The 16,809-nt window shown below is 46.7% G+C and overlaps 1 protein-coding gene across 1 annotated transcript; it reads left to right on the forward strand.

The window, feature by feature from the left end:
* Window positions 1-12,492: 12,492 nt before the first annotated feature.
* Window positions 12,493-16,570, forward strand: LOC138769284 (leukocyte receptor cluster member 9-like). The gene is made up of 2 exons (XM_069947653.1): window positions 12,493-12,658; window positions 14,548-16,570. The coding sequence occupies exon 2, from the start codon at window positions 14,564-14,566 to the stop codon at window positions 15,884-15,886; it is 1,323 nt and encodes a 440-aa protein (XP_069803754.1). The 5' UTR covers window positions 12,493-12,658; window positions 14,548-14,563; the 3' UTR covers window positions 15,887-16,570.
* The last annotated feature ends 239 nt before the right edge of the window (window positions 16,571-16,809 follow it).

A 16,809-nucleotide genomic window follows, 5' to 3' on the forward strand; every position in this document is an offset into this window, starting at 1 on the left:
ACAGCTCTGTACCTGGTAGGGACCTCACAGGCTCCCTTTAACCCCTTAGCGACCCATGACGTATCCGGGACCCCGCTCTGAATGTGCAGCCGGGCAGTGTCTCTATTAGCCGGCGCGGGTCCCGTTGCCGCGCTGGCTAATTAAGCCTCTAAGTGGAGCTGTCAAACCTGACAGCTGCACTTAGAGGCTTTCCTCCGTGCATCCCTGGTGTCTAGTGGGACGGATCTCATCGCAGGGGGGGGGGAATCCGTTCTTCTGCCCATGCCGGGCCTCAGCGTCGGAATGACGCTGATCCCGGCTCGGCAATAGATTGCTGTGGCCTGCAGCAGGCCATAGCAATCTATGACCGATCTGATCGATCTTTGCTATGTATATACACAGCATTGATCTCTATGAGAGATCAGTGCTATGTATATACAAGTCCCCCAGGGAGACTTCTAGTTAAAGTAAAGAGTAAAGTAAAAATGTTTTTTTATTACTAAAAAATCCCCTCCCCTAATAAAAGTCCAAATCACCCCCCTTTTCCCATTTTGTAAATATAAATAAATAAACATGTTTGCTATCGCCGTGTGCGTAATCGCCCGAACTATTAATTAATCACATTCCTGATCTCGCACGGTAAACGGCGTCAGCGCAAAAAAATTCCAAAGTGCAAAATTGCTCATTTTTGGTCCCATCAAATCCAGAAAAAAATGTAATAAAAAGTGATCAAAAAGTCGTATATGCGCAATCAAGGTCCCGATAGAAAGAACACATCATGGCGCAAAAAATGACACCTACACAGCCCCATAGACCAACGATAAAAGCGCTGTAAGCCTGGGAATAGAGCGATTTTAAGGAACATATATTTGTTAACAATGGTTTGAATTTTTTAAAAGCCATCAGATAATATAAAAGTTATACATGTTATATATCGTTGTAATCATAACGACTTGAGGAACATGCATGACCAGTCAGTTTTACCATAGGGCGAACGGCGTAAACGCAAAACTCCCCGAAATCAAAACAAATTCCTTTTTTTTTTCAATTTGACAGCGCAAATGAATTTTTTCCGGTTTCGCAGCATATGTTATGGAAAAATAAGGCCTGTCATTGCAAAGTACAATTGGTTTCACAAAAAATAAGCGCTCATATACATCTCTGGGGGAAAAAATGCAAGCGCTATGGACTTTTAAACATAAAGTGGAAAAAGCAAAAGTGCAAAAACGAAAATTGGCTTTGACCTTAAGGGGTTAAGGGAACGTACATACCTAATCTATTGCAAATTTGATGCTGCTGAAACACATAAATATGAAACATCAAATCCACAGCAGATTATGTATATTATTTTTATGTGTTGAAAGTGGGGTTCAGATATTTAAAGAAATAATGAAGAACATTGGGAATTAAAGCAGAATTGGCTACAGCATGTATGGTACACTGCTATCTTTAATATATCGGGGAGGATATGGTATGTGGGCTGCTGAGGTTGGAGTGCCAGGGCTGATTTTAATTCCCAGTCCGGCCCTGAGTATGCATATCAACTAGTTGGGAGCACTGCAGGCGTTCCTCGCCCCCCCCCCCCCCCAGAGCACCCCCACCTGCCACCTCATTCAGTGACAACTACCTATGCACATCCATTACGGTCTTTGACGCGCATGTGCAGGAACAGCAGCCATCTGTGCATAGGTAGGAATCACTGAATGAGGCGGCAGGTGGGGTGAGGGGGCGCTCTGGGGGCTGTTGCCACAGACATGATGGACACAGCTGCAGGGGTTTCAGTGGGTTCCTTTACCTGCTATTGTTATGACCTCTGGAGGGACTGATTCAGCCTCCACAAGAGTCATATTACTAGGGTGAGGGACTGAAATGACCACCCAAGGTCACTTATCTTCTGTATGGATGTGGGGGGTAGAATTTCAGCCCCTATTCCTCTGTCAATTTGTAATTGATCCCATGAAAAACTAAGTGCAACTAACTCACCTCCTTCTGGGAGCCCTGGAGGCAGCCTGAGAGAGCTGAGGAGCGGCCTGAGGGAGCTGAAGAGCGGCCTGAGGGAGCTGAGGAGCGGCCTGAGGGAGCTGAGGAGCGGCCTGAGGGAGCTGAGGAGCGGCCTGAGGGAGCTGAAGAGCGGCCTGAGGGAGCTGAGGAGCGGCCTGAGGGAGCTGAGGAGCGGCCTGAGGGAGCTGAGGAGCGGCCTGAGGGAGCTGAGGAACGGCCTGAGGGAGCTGAGGAGCGGCCTGAGGGAGCAGAGGAGCGGCCTGAGGAGTGGCCTGAGGGAGCTGAGGAGCGGCCTGAGGAGCTGAGGAGCGGCCTGAGGGAGCTGAGGAGCTGAGGGAGCTGCTAGAAGACATGGATAATTCGGCATTGTCTTGAAGAGAATCGCGGGCCAGTGCGGGGGCGGGGCTAACTGTCAGGGGCGGAGCCAATCTGGGCACATTGACTACATACCAGTACAGGACCTTGTATAAAACTCGGCTTCTGCACCTGGCTGGGGCTGGGAATCAGAGGAGAGCAGCCCCTACAGGGACCTACCAACCGGCCCAGGGGACTGCCTGCTGGGGGAGTTACTGCCTCAGTGTTCCCACAGCTCCAGCCAGCACTCCTCTTCTCCCCTGCTTGCCTCCTGACATGTGAGTAGTCACTCAGTGCTAGTGGCGCAGGGCCGGCTGTCTGCTGTCTGTATTCAAAAGATGATTATCTCCCCCTCCTCCTCTGAGCCGCCAGTGACTCCTCTGCAGCGTCCAGCAGCGTGTGCACCTCACTGCTGTGACAGGATGAAACTGACAGCAGCCGCGGCCCTCAGTGTCAGGAAGCGGCCCCTCCTCAGAAGATTTCTAAGCAGCGCAGTGGTGTGCAGCCGCTGCACTATTGGTTTATGTTAATATAGAATTTGAAAATGCAAACTAGGCGGCCCCCCGGATTGGCAATCGGGCAGCCCAGTGGGCATTTGCCCGATCTGCCAGATTACCAATCCGGGCCTGTGCATACTTGCTTTAGATGAAACTTCTCCAAAACAACGGAACCTAGGAGAAAAAAGTCCATAGCCACAGACACTATGTCCGCAGCTGCAGGGGGTATCAGTGGGGTTTGTTTGTACTCACCTCTACAGTCCCCTGATGCAGGCAGTACAGGCTGGAGGAATCATTTCTGGTCTGGGTTTGCATATTTTTTTGTGGGTTTTAAATTTATGGTTATGTGCACACTATGGAATTTGGGTGGAAATTTCGCTCAGCAGTCTCCACTTGAAGTTCTGCCTGTCCCATAGACTTAATGATATTCTGAAGCTCAATCCACCCAAAGAATTGACATGTCAATATAATTGAGTCTATTGGAGAGACGGAACTTTAAGTGGAGGCCGCCGAACGGACTCTGCTTGAAATTTCTGCCCAAGTTCTGTAGTGTGCACATCCCCTTCCTGTGTAGCTTTAGAGCTGTGGCTACAGAAATGAGGGGCCAAAAATGCCTCAGCAAGAAAGATATTGTCATGGTGGTTGGAGCATTTGACTTAGAACTCTGTGTTGTAACATCCCTCTGTTATTCCTCCTGGAAATGTGGAATATAAGGTCCGCTCTAAATGGAGACTTTTGTAAGACAATCTGTTCATTTTAACCATGAGGCTCCAGCTCTAGTAGTTAACTAGTTAATACGGATGAGTAACTACAGAAAGTCTCTGAGTAGTCCAGGACTATTGGGTGTTGCCGTGTTGCTGTCCCTGGACACTGTACTGTGTGGGACACGGCCCTATGACAAAGAGAATATTTATATCCAGACATTCATATATTTCCAGGATGAATAAAAGAGGAACAAGATGCTCTGGAATCATTAATGGATAATACATTTACATACTTGTATTTCCTAAAACAGACTGGCTAAGAAAGGTGGCAGATTCTTTATTAGGCTATGTTCACACTACGTGAAAGTACGGCCGTCGTTGCCATCGGCAACAGCGGCCATACTTTGTGAGGTGTGGACATAGCCTTATCTTCTGTGGGATCCTGGCCGGAGCATGGATCCCGTACGGGCCCGCAAATAACTCACATGTCAGTTTTCTGCGGCCACAATTCAGTGAATAGCGTCCGCAGAAAGACCTGTCAGTTCACACAATGAAGCGAGCAGCTCCGGCCGCTTGCTTTATTGTGTGCTGTGGAAGATTCTCATGCGGGCGCACAACCCTGCGGCCAAAAGATCTTCTGGCCGGTACTTAAGTACCGGCCGGGATGATCCGGGGAGATACCGGCAGTTCTGTGACCCGGCCGGGGCCACGGAATGGCCGGTCTCTTACGTTGAGTGAACATAGCCTTAGGCTATGTTCAGGGCCGGATTAAGGTTGGTGGAGGCCCTGGGCAAAAATTTTGTTGGGGGCCCCCCCCCCCCCATTTTTTTTTTCAAAATATATCCCATACAGCGATCTATACAGGTGGCTACTTACTGTAGCGGACTTAGCATCTACCCCTCCTCACTCCTGGCTGTATGGCTCAGCATCCTCCTCTGTTCTGCATATGATGGTCACTAGAGGCTGCAGTCCAGAGGAAGATGCCAGGCCCTAGAGACAGGACGGGGAGGGGTGTATTCCCACTTTGTGTTTATGTTAATAATGCAAGAACACAGCACTTCAGTACTTTCTGTGCTCTCTTGCCCACTGTGTTAGCCACCACAGCAGCATATGCGGATGTGAATTGCTGAAGGAACCTGGACATGCAAGTCTAAGTCCCATCTGCAGTTCCAACCATGTACACTAGCTGAAGCAGTAAGGAGCAACCAGAAAGTATTTAAAGGCTGTGTAGAATATATAGAGGATATGGTACATGTGAACGTACCCTAAGGATTAAAATACACAGCTGTGTGCAGCCCATGATATGGCATATATAGCCTGTGTGCAGCATATGACATACATAGGATATACACCATATGCTGCACACAGGCTATATACCATACACTGCTCTCAGGCTATATATCATATGCTGCACACAGGCTATATATCATCCACTGCTCTCAGGCTATACTGTATATCATATGCTGCACACAGACTATATACAGTATATACCATATGCTGCACACAGTCTATATACAGTATATACCATATGCTGCACAAAGGCTATATGTCATATGCTGCACACAGAATATATACAGTATATACCATATGCTGCACACAGACTATATACAGTATATACCATATGCTGCACACAGGCTATATGTCATATGCTGCACACAGACTATATACAGTATATACCATATGCTGCACACAGGCTATATCTCATACACTGCTCTCAGGCTATATATCATACACTGCACACAGACTGTATACAGTATATACCATATGTTGCACACAAACTATATACAGTATATACCATATGCTGCACACAGACTATATACAGTATATACCATATGCTGCACACAGACTATATACAGTATATACCATATGCTGCACACAGGCTATATACAGTATATACCATATGCTGCACACAGGCTATATACAGTATATACCATATGTTGCACACAGGCTATATACAGTATATACCATATGCTGCACACAGGCTATATACAGTATATACCATATGCTGCACACAGGCTATATACATTATATACCATATGCTGCACACAGGCTATATACAGTATATGCCATATGCTGCACACAGGCTATATACAGTATATACCATATGCTGCACACAGGCTATTTACAGTATATACCATATGCTGCACACAGACTGTATACATTATATACCATATGCTGCACACAGGCTATATACATTATATACCATATGCTGCACACAGGCTATATACAGTATATACCATATGCTACACACAGGCTATATACAGTATATACCATATGCTGCACACAGGCTATATACAGTATATACCACATGCTGCACACAGACTATATACAGTATATACCACATGCTGCACACAGACTATATACAGTATATACCATATGCTGCACACAGGCTATATACAGTATATACCATATGCTGCACACAGGCTATATACAGTATATACCATATGCTGCACACAGACTATATACAGTACATACCATATGCTGCACACAGACTATATACAGTATATACTATATGCTGCACACAGACTATATACAGTATATACCATATGCTGCACACAGGCTATATACAGTATATACCATATGCTGCACCCAGAGTATATACAGTATATACCATATGCTGCACACAGACTATATACAGTACATACCATATGCTGCACACAGACTATATACAGTATATACCATATGCTGCACACAGACTATATACAGTATATACTATATGCTGCACACAGACTATATACAGTATATACCACATGCTGCACACAGGCTATATATCATATGCTGCACACAGACTATATACAGTATATACCACATGCTGTACACAGACTGTATACAGTATATACCATATGCTGCACACAGACTACAGAATTATTATCTCATGCAGTTTTGCCACAATTTCAGCTGATACAGTAAAACTCTGCTATTAAAAAGTAGCGTGTGTATTATGGCAAAGAGCAATATTTCCCTTTTCACTTCAGGGTTTCCTACCAAATAGTTTTCTACAAAAAAACTAAGAAAAAACATGTAATTCAGTGACTCACAGGTGACGTCTTCTTTAATCTCAGGCGTCACTTTCCTTTTCCTCTCCATCTGGCCTGGACCTCCAGGATGATTTCCTGCAGCTACAATTCTTCTCTTTACAACCTGCAAGACAAACCTCTCAGGCTCCGCACATTTCCTTCAATTTCCTTCCCTTTTTTCTAAATGAGTGTGTGGGTTGTCCCCTGTATGTAGCATCCTCTGCTGTGCTCCCATATAGTAATAATGTCCCCTGTGCCCACATATAGTAATAATATCTCCTGTTGTGCCTCCGTATAGTAATAAAGTCCTCATGTTGTGCCCACCTATAGTAATATTGCCCCCTGCTGTGCCATCATATAGTAATAATGTCCAGCCCTGCTGTGCCCCCTGCTGTAATGTGCCCCCATAGTATATACCCCCTGCTCTAATGTGCCTCCATAGTATATGGCCAATGCTCTGATATGTGTCCCCATACATAGTACATACCCCTGTTCTGATATGTGTCTCCATACATAGTATATACCCCCTGCTCTGATATGTGCCCCCATAGTATATGCCCCCTGCTGTAATGTCCCCTTACATAGTATATGCCCCCTGCTCTGATATGTGTCCCCATACATAGTATATACCCCCTGCTCTAATGTGCCCCCATAGTATATACCACCTTCTCGAATGTGCCCCCATAATATATGCCCCCTGCTCTGATATGTGACCCCATACATAGTACAGTATATGCCCCCTGCTGTAATGTCCCCATACATAATATATACCCCCTGCTCTGATATGTGTCCCCATACATAGTATATACCCCATGCTGTAATGTCCTCCATAGTATATATACCCCTGCTGTAATGTCCTCCATAGTATATACCACCGGCTGTAATGTCTTTTATAGTATATACCCCTGCTGTAATGTCCCCCATAGTATATACCCCTGCTGTAATGTCCTCCATAGTATATACCCCTGCTGTAATGTCCCCCATAGTATATACCCCTGCTGTAATGTCCTCCATAGTATATACCCCTGCTGTAATGTCCCCCATAGTATATACCACCGGCTGTAATGTCTTTTATAGTATATACCCCTGCTGTAATGACCCCTATAGTATATACCCCTGCTGTAATGTCCCCCGTGGTATATATATATATATATATATATATCCCTGCTGTAATATCCCCCATAGTATATATACCCCTGCTGTAATGTCCTCCATAGTATATACACCTGCTGTAATGTCCTCCATAATATATATACACCTGCTGTAATGTCCTCCATAGTATATACCATCTGCTGTAATGTCCCCCATAGTATATATACCCCTGCTGTAATGTCCTCCATAGTATATATACCACCTGCTGTAATGTCCCCCATAGTATATATACCCCTGCTGTAATGTACCCCCCCTTCCCCTCGGCACTGACAGGTTACCTGCACCGTGTATACTGGGTGCTGGATGCTGGAGGTCGGCACTCCCGCACCCAGTACTACTGAGCGGCACCCCCCGGCTGGCAGTAGTACTAGGTACTGGGGTGCCGCTTTGCTTGATGCCCGCTCTTCTCATCAAACAGACGTGATATAGGAAGGAAGGAGGCCGGGGACTTAATTTGGGGACCTCTTCTGTCCAGTGTCGGACTGGGGCACCTGGGGCCCACCAGTATAGAACCAGTGAAATGTGACATGCTGACCCGCTCCTTTCCTGGATTCATCTGTATCTGTGACAAATCCCTTGTAAATAACATTTTCAGTCGAACTAAAACTCAGGGTATGCTGGGAGTTGAAGTCTCTGAATAAATCACTGTGTGCAGAGTGTCCTGGTGGCTGCAGTCTGTGGGTGACTACCATCAGCCCTGAAGGTCCAGCAATAAATCTGTCTACAGTTATGAGAGGATTGTACTGCTGTACTACAACTCCCAGCATATCCTGAGGGCTGCAGACTGTCAGTACATGCTGGGAGTTGTAGTGCCTGCAGCTGTTGTAGTTGGGTCCTATACATTGGATGCTTTGTGGCAGACCAGAATACATAGATCTGTGGGGGCTCAGTGCAGGGAAGTGACCCCAGAACATCACTAATAGGGGATAGAACAACAACATCTCCCCCTATCCCCTATTAGTGCTGTTCTGGGGTCACTTCCCTGCACTGAGCCCCCACAGATCTATGTATACTTATATGCCACAAAGCATCCAGTGTATGATGCACCTAGGACCCAACTACAGCAGCTGCAGGCACTACAACTCCCAGAATATCCTGAGAGCTGCAGACTGTTCTGGGAGTTGTAGTGCCTGCAGCTGTTGTAGTTGGGTCCTGGAGGCGTTGTGGGAGATCAGAATACATAGATCTGTGGGGGCTCAGTGTAGGGAAGTGACCCCAGAACATCACTAATAGGGGATAGAACAAAACCATCTACCCCTATCCCTATTAGTGATGTTCTGAGGTCACTTCTATATACTGAGCCCCCACAGATCTATGTTTTCTGATCTCCCACAAAGCATCCAGTGTATAATGCACCCAGGACCCAACTACAACAGCTGCAGGCACTACAACTCCCAGCATTTACTGACAGTCTGCAGCCCTCAGCATATGCTGGGAGTTGTAGTGCCTGCAGCTCTTGTAGTTGAGTCCTAGTTTAAAAATTTGCACTAGTGTACTGTAGTGACCCCGGGGCTGTGTCAGTACACTACCGCAAACGATACACTGACCCATTAAGACCCCAATGGTGCACAGGCTCTCCACACTATAGAAGTGATTATAGTGCAGTTACTAATGACTCACAGGTGACGTCTTCTCCTATATCCGTCGCTCACACTTCGCTTTCTTCTCCATCTGGAGCAGCCATCATGAAGACTTCTCCGACCACAACTCATCTGCAGGCGGGCAGCTGGGGGTGACTGGGGAAGGGAGGCAGGGATAGCAGATGGGGCAACAGGGGGAGGGGAAGAAGCTGGGGGGCAGGGAGAGCAGCTGGGGCGACTGGGGGAGGGGGAGAACCTGGGGAACAGGGGGAGCAGCTGGGGCGACCGGGGTAGGGGGGAGAACCTGGGGAACAGGGGGAGCAGCTGGGGTGACAGGGGGAGAAGATGGGAGGGCAGCTGGGGTGGCAGGGGGAGAAGCTGGGGGGCAGGGAGAGCAGCTGGGGCGACTGGGGCAACAGGGGGAGAAGATGGAAGGGCAGCTGGGGCGGCAGGGGGAGAAGATGGAAGGGCAGCTGGGGCTGCAGGGGGAGAAGATGGGGGGCGGCTGGGGTTGCAGGGGGAGAAGATGGGGGGCGGCTGGGATTGCAGGGGGAGAAGATGGGAGGGTGGCTGGGGTTGCAGGGGGAGAAGATGGGGGGTGGCTGGGGGGGGTTGCAGGGGGAGAAGATGGGGGGCGGCTGGGGTTGCAGGGGGAGAAGATGGGGGAGGCTGGGGTTGCAGGGGGAGAAGATGGGGGGTGGCTGGGGTTGCAGGAGGAGAAGATGGGGGGAGGCTGGGGTTGCAGGGGGAGAAGATGGGGGGCGGCTGGGGTTGCAGGGGGAGAAGATGGGAGGGCGGCTGGGGTTGCAGGGTGAGAAGATGGGAGGGCGGCTGGGGTTGCAGGGGGAGAAGATGGGGGGCGGCTGGGGTTGCAGGGGGAGAAGATGGGGGGCAGCTGGGGTTGCAGGGGGAGAAGATCGGGGGGCTGGGGGAGAAGATCGGGGTAAGCTGGGGTGGCAGGGGGAGAGGATGGGTGGGGGCAGCTGAGGTGACAGGCAGGGAGGGAAGAGGGAGCGGTCGGGGGTCTGAGGGATCAGCTGGGTGGCAGGGGGACCAGCCGGGGGATCAGCAGGGCGGCAGGTACAGAGGCAGGCTGAAAAGGTCTCCCCCATGCAGGGCCGGCGTGAGCTTCTGGTACAGACAGGCCCCCCCCCCCTAAAACCGCCCGGATGCGGACATTAGCGCCGGGGCGGCGGAGGGGTTTAACAAAAAAAAAAAAAAGCTCCGGAACTCCCCTTCCGGGTTCCAGCTGGTGGGGGCCCCCTAGTGGTGGAGGCCCAGGGGCACGTGCCCCTTGTGCCCCCCCTTTAATCCAGCCGTGGCTATGTTCCCACACAGTATTTTTGCTCAGTATTTTGCAACCAAAACCAGGAGTGGATTGAAAACACAGAAAGGCTCTGTTCACACACTGCTAAAATTGAGTGGATGGCCGCCATATAACAGTAAATAATGGCCATTAATTCAAAACACTGGCAGTTGTTTTGAAATAATGGCCGTTATTTGCCGTTGCAAATTTTGGTTGCAAAAAACTGACCAAAATACTAAGCAATAATACTGTGTGGGAACATAGTACATGTAGTGCATGGTGCTTCTAATCAGTTCTGTATTTTGCACTACAGTCGGCAGTGTGATCATTTTCACACTGTGCACCTAAGTATTATGTGTTGTATCGTTCATTGTGTGGTGGTAGTGAACACTTATTCCTAACTGTGTGATTAGTTTCTGTAGCCCTTTTTTTTTTCCTTCTTGTGATGATGGTGGAGGTCACCTATTGAAATGAGTGGCAAGGGTTCTGACCTAGTAAGTCGCAGTTTGCCACAGCTTGCATTGCGCTCTGTATTAAATGGGTACAGTACTCCAGCAAAAATCTTTTACTTTCAAATCAACTGGTGTCAGAAAGTTATATAGATCCGTAGTTTACTTCTATTTAAAAATCTCCAGTCTTTCAGTACTTTTCAGCTGCTGTTTGTCCTGCAGGAAGTGGTGTATTCTCTCCAGTCTGACACAGTGCTCTCTGCTGCCACCTCTGTCCATGTCAGGAACCGTCAAGAGCAGGAGAGGTTTTCTATAGGGATTTGCTGCTGCTCTGGACAGTTCCTGACATGGACAGAGGTGGCAGCAGAGAGCACTGTGTCAGACTGGAGAGAATACACCACTTCCTGCAGGACATACAGCAGCTGATGAGTACTGGAAGACTGGAGAGAACTAGGGATGGTCCGAACCAAGTTCGGTTCGGGTTCGTACAAACCCGAACTCTCGGTAATGATTCCCGCTGTTTGCCCGCTCCGTGGAGAGGGTGGATACATCGGGAGGACCGGCTGGAAAACTGGGATACAGCCATAGCCATAGGCTGTATCCCAGTTTTCCAGACGGTCCTCCCGCTGTATCCACCCGCTGCACGGAGCGGGCAGACAGTGGGGATCTGATGCCGAGCGTTCGGGTTCATACGAACCCGAACCTCGGAAGATTCAGGCCATCCCTAGAGAGAACAGACCATTTCCTGCAGGACATACAGCAGGTGATAAATACGGGAAGGTTTGAGATTTTATAAATAGAATTTACAAATCTGTATAACTTTCTGGCACCAGTTGATTTAAAAAAACAAGATATTTGACAGAGTACCCCTTTAAGGCTGGTACGTGGGCCGATTATTGTGAAGGAGCATTGCTAGAAATGCTCCTTCTTCTGATAATTGGCCTGTCTAAAAGGTCCTTAACACAGAAACTTAGGCTGATCTTATCTTTTGTGCAGGCAATATTATATCGCCTGCACATGTGACTGGACAATACAGTGATCGTTCGTGTGGCCCAGCTGTTCGATTATTCATACCTTATGAGGGCACTGCAAATGAGCTGCATGTGCAAATATTGTATGTGGGCTGGTAGGGTTTGACTGCCAGGGCTGCTTTTTAGTCCCAGTCCGGCCTTGAATACAATTATAGAAGTGTACCTACCCCTAAGTTTATTTATAAAGCTACAGCCTGCCATTGCTTTACCTGATACTGGTGTATTAACATTTCACCACACCAAGTTATGTTGAATCACTGCGCTCATCTCTACGCTTTATCCAAGTGATCCCTATATATGTATATACAGCGCATCAGGAAATCCCTCTGAATTTAGATACAATTGCTTTCTTAAATAACAAGTCTGCCACCTTGTGGTTAAAGGTTGTATAACATCAATCCCAGAAATCCTTGCAGGGGAAATCCTCTATGACTCAGCTGACATGTGACTGGAGTCCTTCCTATATGTTTGTTACATTGTTTTGACAACTGAGAACAATGACGTAACCTGCAGGTGAGGCATGTATATAACCGGTTCATCATTCTCAGGAAGGGGTGAGGAGGACGAGGAGGAAGCTCGGACACTGCTGTAAGTACTGATTATTCTAAGACATCCATTATGGCTCTCCCTAGCCTGTATAGAACATTCTCTAGTATGGGTACAGCATCATTCACTGGTCATCATTGTCATTTTGGCATCTTCTCCATTGTTTTCCCATCACTGATAATAGTTTAAGTTTCTGTTCGTATTAAATGTAACTATAGGGACCCATGGACCTGGCGCATGTGTTATCACCTGCGGGAGAGCTGCTGTCTTTGACTCAGAGGGACTTTTACCCTGCGCCATTGTGTCTGTGTGAGACAGCCCAATAGACTTACATTATGTGGCCATCTCAGTCACATGACAGTGGCGAGAGAGAACGCTCTCATCGTGGACTTCTCCCAGCTCTGATCATTCTCCATCTGAACACCAGACCACGCATCCGTTTTTTGGCATACAGAAAAACATGGTCGACCACGGTTTTGTGTACCCTAAAAAAAAAACGTATGCGTTTTGTTCAGTTTTTTATAATATAAGTCAATTGAAAAATGGATGCACACAAAGGCATCCCTTTTTCATCCATTTTTTCCCCATCAAACGTGTCCGTTAAACGGACAGCGAAAATGGATCCAAATGCATCAGTTTTTTCAGTGTACACATCAATGTGGTTGACCAAGTTTTTGTGTACACTAAAAAAAGGATGTTTTTGATCGTTGTTTTTTTTTTTTTTAAAGAAAGTCAATGGAAAAACAGATCAGAACGGATGCACACAAATGCATCTGTTTTTTTTTTCAATTAAACTGATCTGTTAAACTGACAGCGAAAATGGTGTGAACCCAGCCTAACATATATGTAATATCATATATAGTACATGAGGCATGACAGACGCAGCTAACAGGCATCAACCACTGGTAAGCATCAGGTGGACACTGCGAAAAGAGCCTTTCACTAATACAACACTGGGGGATGCCAATTTATATATGGGCTTAAAGTGACTGTATCACCAGGCCTAGGCTGAAGCACTGGAGGCAGGCTGACCCACACTTAGTGTGAAGAAACTCCTGCCCCTCCATGATGTGACTCCATTAGAATCAATGGAACCCTATTATAGAGGGGCGGGGGTTGGCTCGCCTCCTGTGCTTCTGCATGGGCCTGGTGGTACAGTCACTTTAAATGTATTATCCAGGATTAGAAAAACATGGCAGTGTTCTTTCAGAAACAGTACCACTATTGTTTGGGTGTGGTATTGCTGCTCAGTTCCAGTTGAAGTGAATGGAGCTGAATTGTAATACCCTTCACAACCTGAGGAGGCTGAGGTGCTATTTTTTTTTTTTTTTTTAAAGAAAAGTAGCTGTACTTATTCTAATCCTAGATAACCACTTTAAAGAAGACCTATCACCACTCCTGATCTGTTTGTTATATCTCGTACATGCAGTGTCCGTAAAATAAACATACTAGGTCACATATTTCTATAACTCTGTGATGTGCCACTCCTCATCTCTTCTTAATAGAAATTTACTCCTCTGATGTTCTTACTAAAAATGTATGACTCAGTAACCGAGTGTTACCAATTGTGGGCATGTCCCTACAGTGTCCAACATCATCCAATCAGTCAACAGTGTCCAATAAGCCCATATATAAACATATGTTTAACATGGTTGGATATGTGATGATTACCAGGTCAGTAGCTAATTCCCATAGAAAACTTCTCCTGCTCTGGACAGAGGTGGCAGCAAACAGCACTGTGTAAGATTGGAAAGAATACACCATTTCCTGCAGGACATACAGCAGCGGATAAGTACAGGAAGTCTTGACATTTTTAAACAGAAGTAAATTACAAATCTATATATTACTTTCTGACAACAGTTGATTTGACAGCTTTTCCCTTTAAAGGCATTGTTATCATTGCCATTACTTCATGTGTTCTCTTTCCACAGCAATCAAAGCTAAAGCATGGAGAATACCGGCAATGATGGGGACGCGATGAAGGAAGACGACAAAGTAGACAATGGGGTCATTGCAGAAAAAGTGGCCTCTAAGAATGAGGACAGTGTAACATCAGAGTGGGTGGAAGATACACCTGAGAATACCATATGCCAATTTTTCCTTGTAGGACGCTGCAGGTTTGGGGATAAATGTAGAAACACCCACAAAGGAGAAGCTGCAGCTTCCAGTCACCCTCATGTGACAAAGGATAAAGGAAAGGGCGACCAAACATCTAAACCAAAGGGTAAAAAGCCTCCAATGAAGACAGCCGAAGATGTCATCTCCCGAATCCAATGGGACTCGCACTTGCCAAAAGAACATTTTATAGTTGGTTACCTGGATAGATTCTTAGGAACAATTGAGAAGCCTTTCTCTGCTTTTTGTTGGGAAGATTTATCATCGGTAGGAGTAGATGTTCTCGCCATACCCCAACATCGCATTCAGTACTTCAAATATCGGGATATGGTGGTGTGGGACAAGGCGAATCGTGTAGACAACATCTTCGGGTCTACAGGAAGCGGTCTGACAATCTTGGACATTATTCATCAGTATGAAACATTGGCAAAAACAGAAGAGAACAATCCGGAAGAGGACAACGGACAGGGACAAGGAGATGCGACCACTGATAACGATGAAGAAGAAGAAGCTGAAGAGAAGGACTGTAATTCTTTACACCAAGAACATAATAAAAAATCAAGGCCTACACATTTTATTGCAGTCCGTATAAGCGATGAAGATGTGAGACACTCGGTAAAGGAGGTACAAAATGTCCTCCTTAAGCACAACCCAGACATGTCAGAGTATTGTATAGCGTTGCCAGAACTTCATTTAACATTGTGCCTTTTGCATTTGGAGTCTCCAGAGGACATTGATGTCGCCTACACAGTGCTTCAAGAGCTGAAAAGTGACATTCAGCGTCTTCTTCCTCCAAGTCTTATCCTAAGCTTCGATGGACTTAAGGACTTTCACTCACGTGTGCTGTATTTGGAGCCTGCACACGTCCCGGGCTTAGGAAGTTTTGTTAACAAGCTAAACCAAAGTTTCCGCAGTAAAGGCCTGAAAGTTATTGATCCACCGCAATCCAACAGCTTCCATCTGACAGTAGCAAAAATGCCTAGGAACGTGGCAAGCAGAAACCCCAGCCTTCTTTTCCGACCAGAGGTGTACAATACTGTCCAGCTCGCCCATTTTGGGGCACAACATATGGATTGCCTTAGTTTTTGTTATGCTGGAAGCTCAAGACGGACGGATGGCTTTTATACAACGCTATTAGAATTACCTCTGTACTGATTCCATCACGTATGCTGTAACTGCATAATAGCTACTTTTCAATAAGCACCTTAGATGAGTGCAACTCGAAAATGCTTGGTCCGTCCAAACCCAAGCCTACAGCATTAGATTACCGGAAGCTGAAAAAGTTGGATGCTGCCCAGATAACATGAATACAGTCAGACTGTATCCATGTTGTCCAGGGCTCCATCCCAACTTCTGCAGCCACCACTAATGAAATGCCGCATTCTCGCGCTAGGAAGGACACGAGCATGCTTGAGTTGCACTCATCTTTACACCTAACCTATATTAGCCTGTTCCAATCTGTGTCCTCATTTTCTCAAACCTAGAACATTAAATAAGCATGATCATTTTGCTCTCTCTCTCTACAACATAAGTTATGATTGGTCAAGGTGTTATGGTCCCCCTACAGTTTTAGTAACTGATGGGCGAACGGCCATTAGTTATGTCTCCCGCCTACAGTCCGTCCTTCCCCCATACTGGAACGTCCAAGCGCTCCTGTATTCTCTTTGGGAGGGTTAGGCTGCAGCGAGATAGCTCCTCCAACATCTAGGCAAACTGTAAAGAACGCAGCACTCTATGGAAAGAGTGAATCCGGGTGCCCTGCTGCCACACCACGATTCAGTAGTGTCCTTGTAGATAAAGCAATACGACTGCAGCACTCCGGTAAAGTGAAAAATCAATGTGGGTAGTTTATTGCATAACAAACACACGGAACAGTGAGCGACGTTTCAGTCCAGTCAATCGGACCACTGGCTTAAGAAAGGTCTGATTGACTGGACTGAAACGTCGCTCAATGTTCCGTGTGTTTGTTATGCAATAAACTACCCACACCCACATTGATTTTTCACTTTACCGGAGTGCTGCAGTCGTATTGCTTTATCCTCCAACATCTAACTTTCTCCTGAAAAAAAAAAAAAAGT

The sequence above is a fragment of the Dendropsophus ebraccatus genome, chromosome 12 (assembly GCF_027789765.1).
Source record: "Dendropsophus ebraccatus isolate aDenEbr1 chromosome 12, aDenEbr1.pat, whole genome shotgun sequence".
NCBI lineage: Eukaryota > Metazoa > Chordata > Amphibia > Anura > Hylidae > Dendropsophus > Dendropsophus ebraccatus.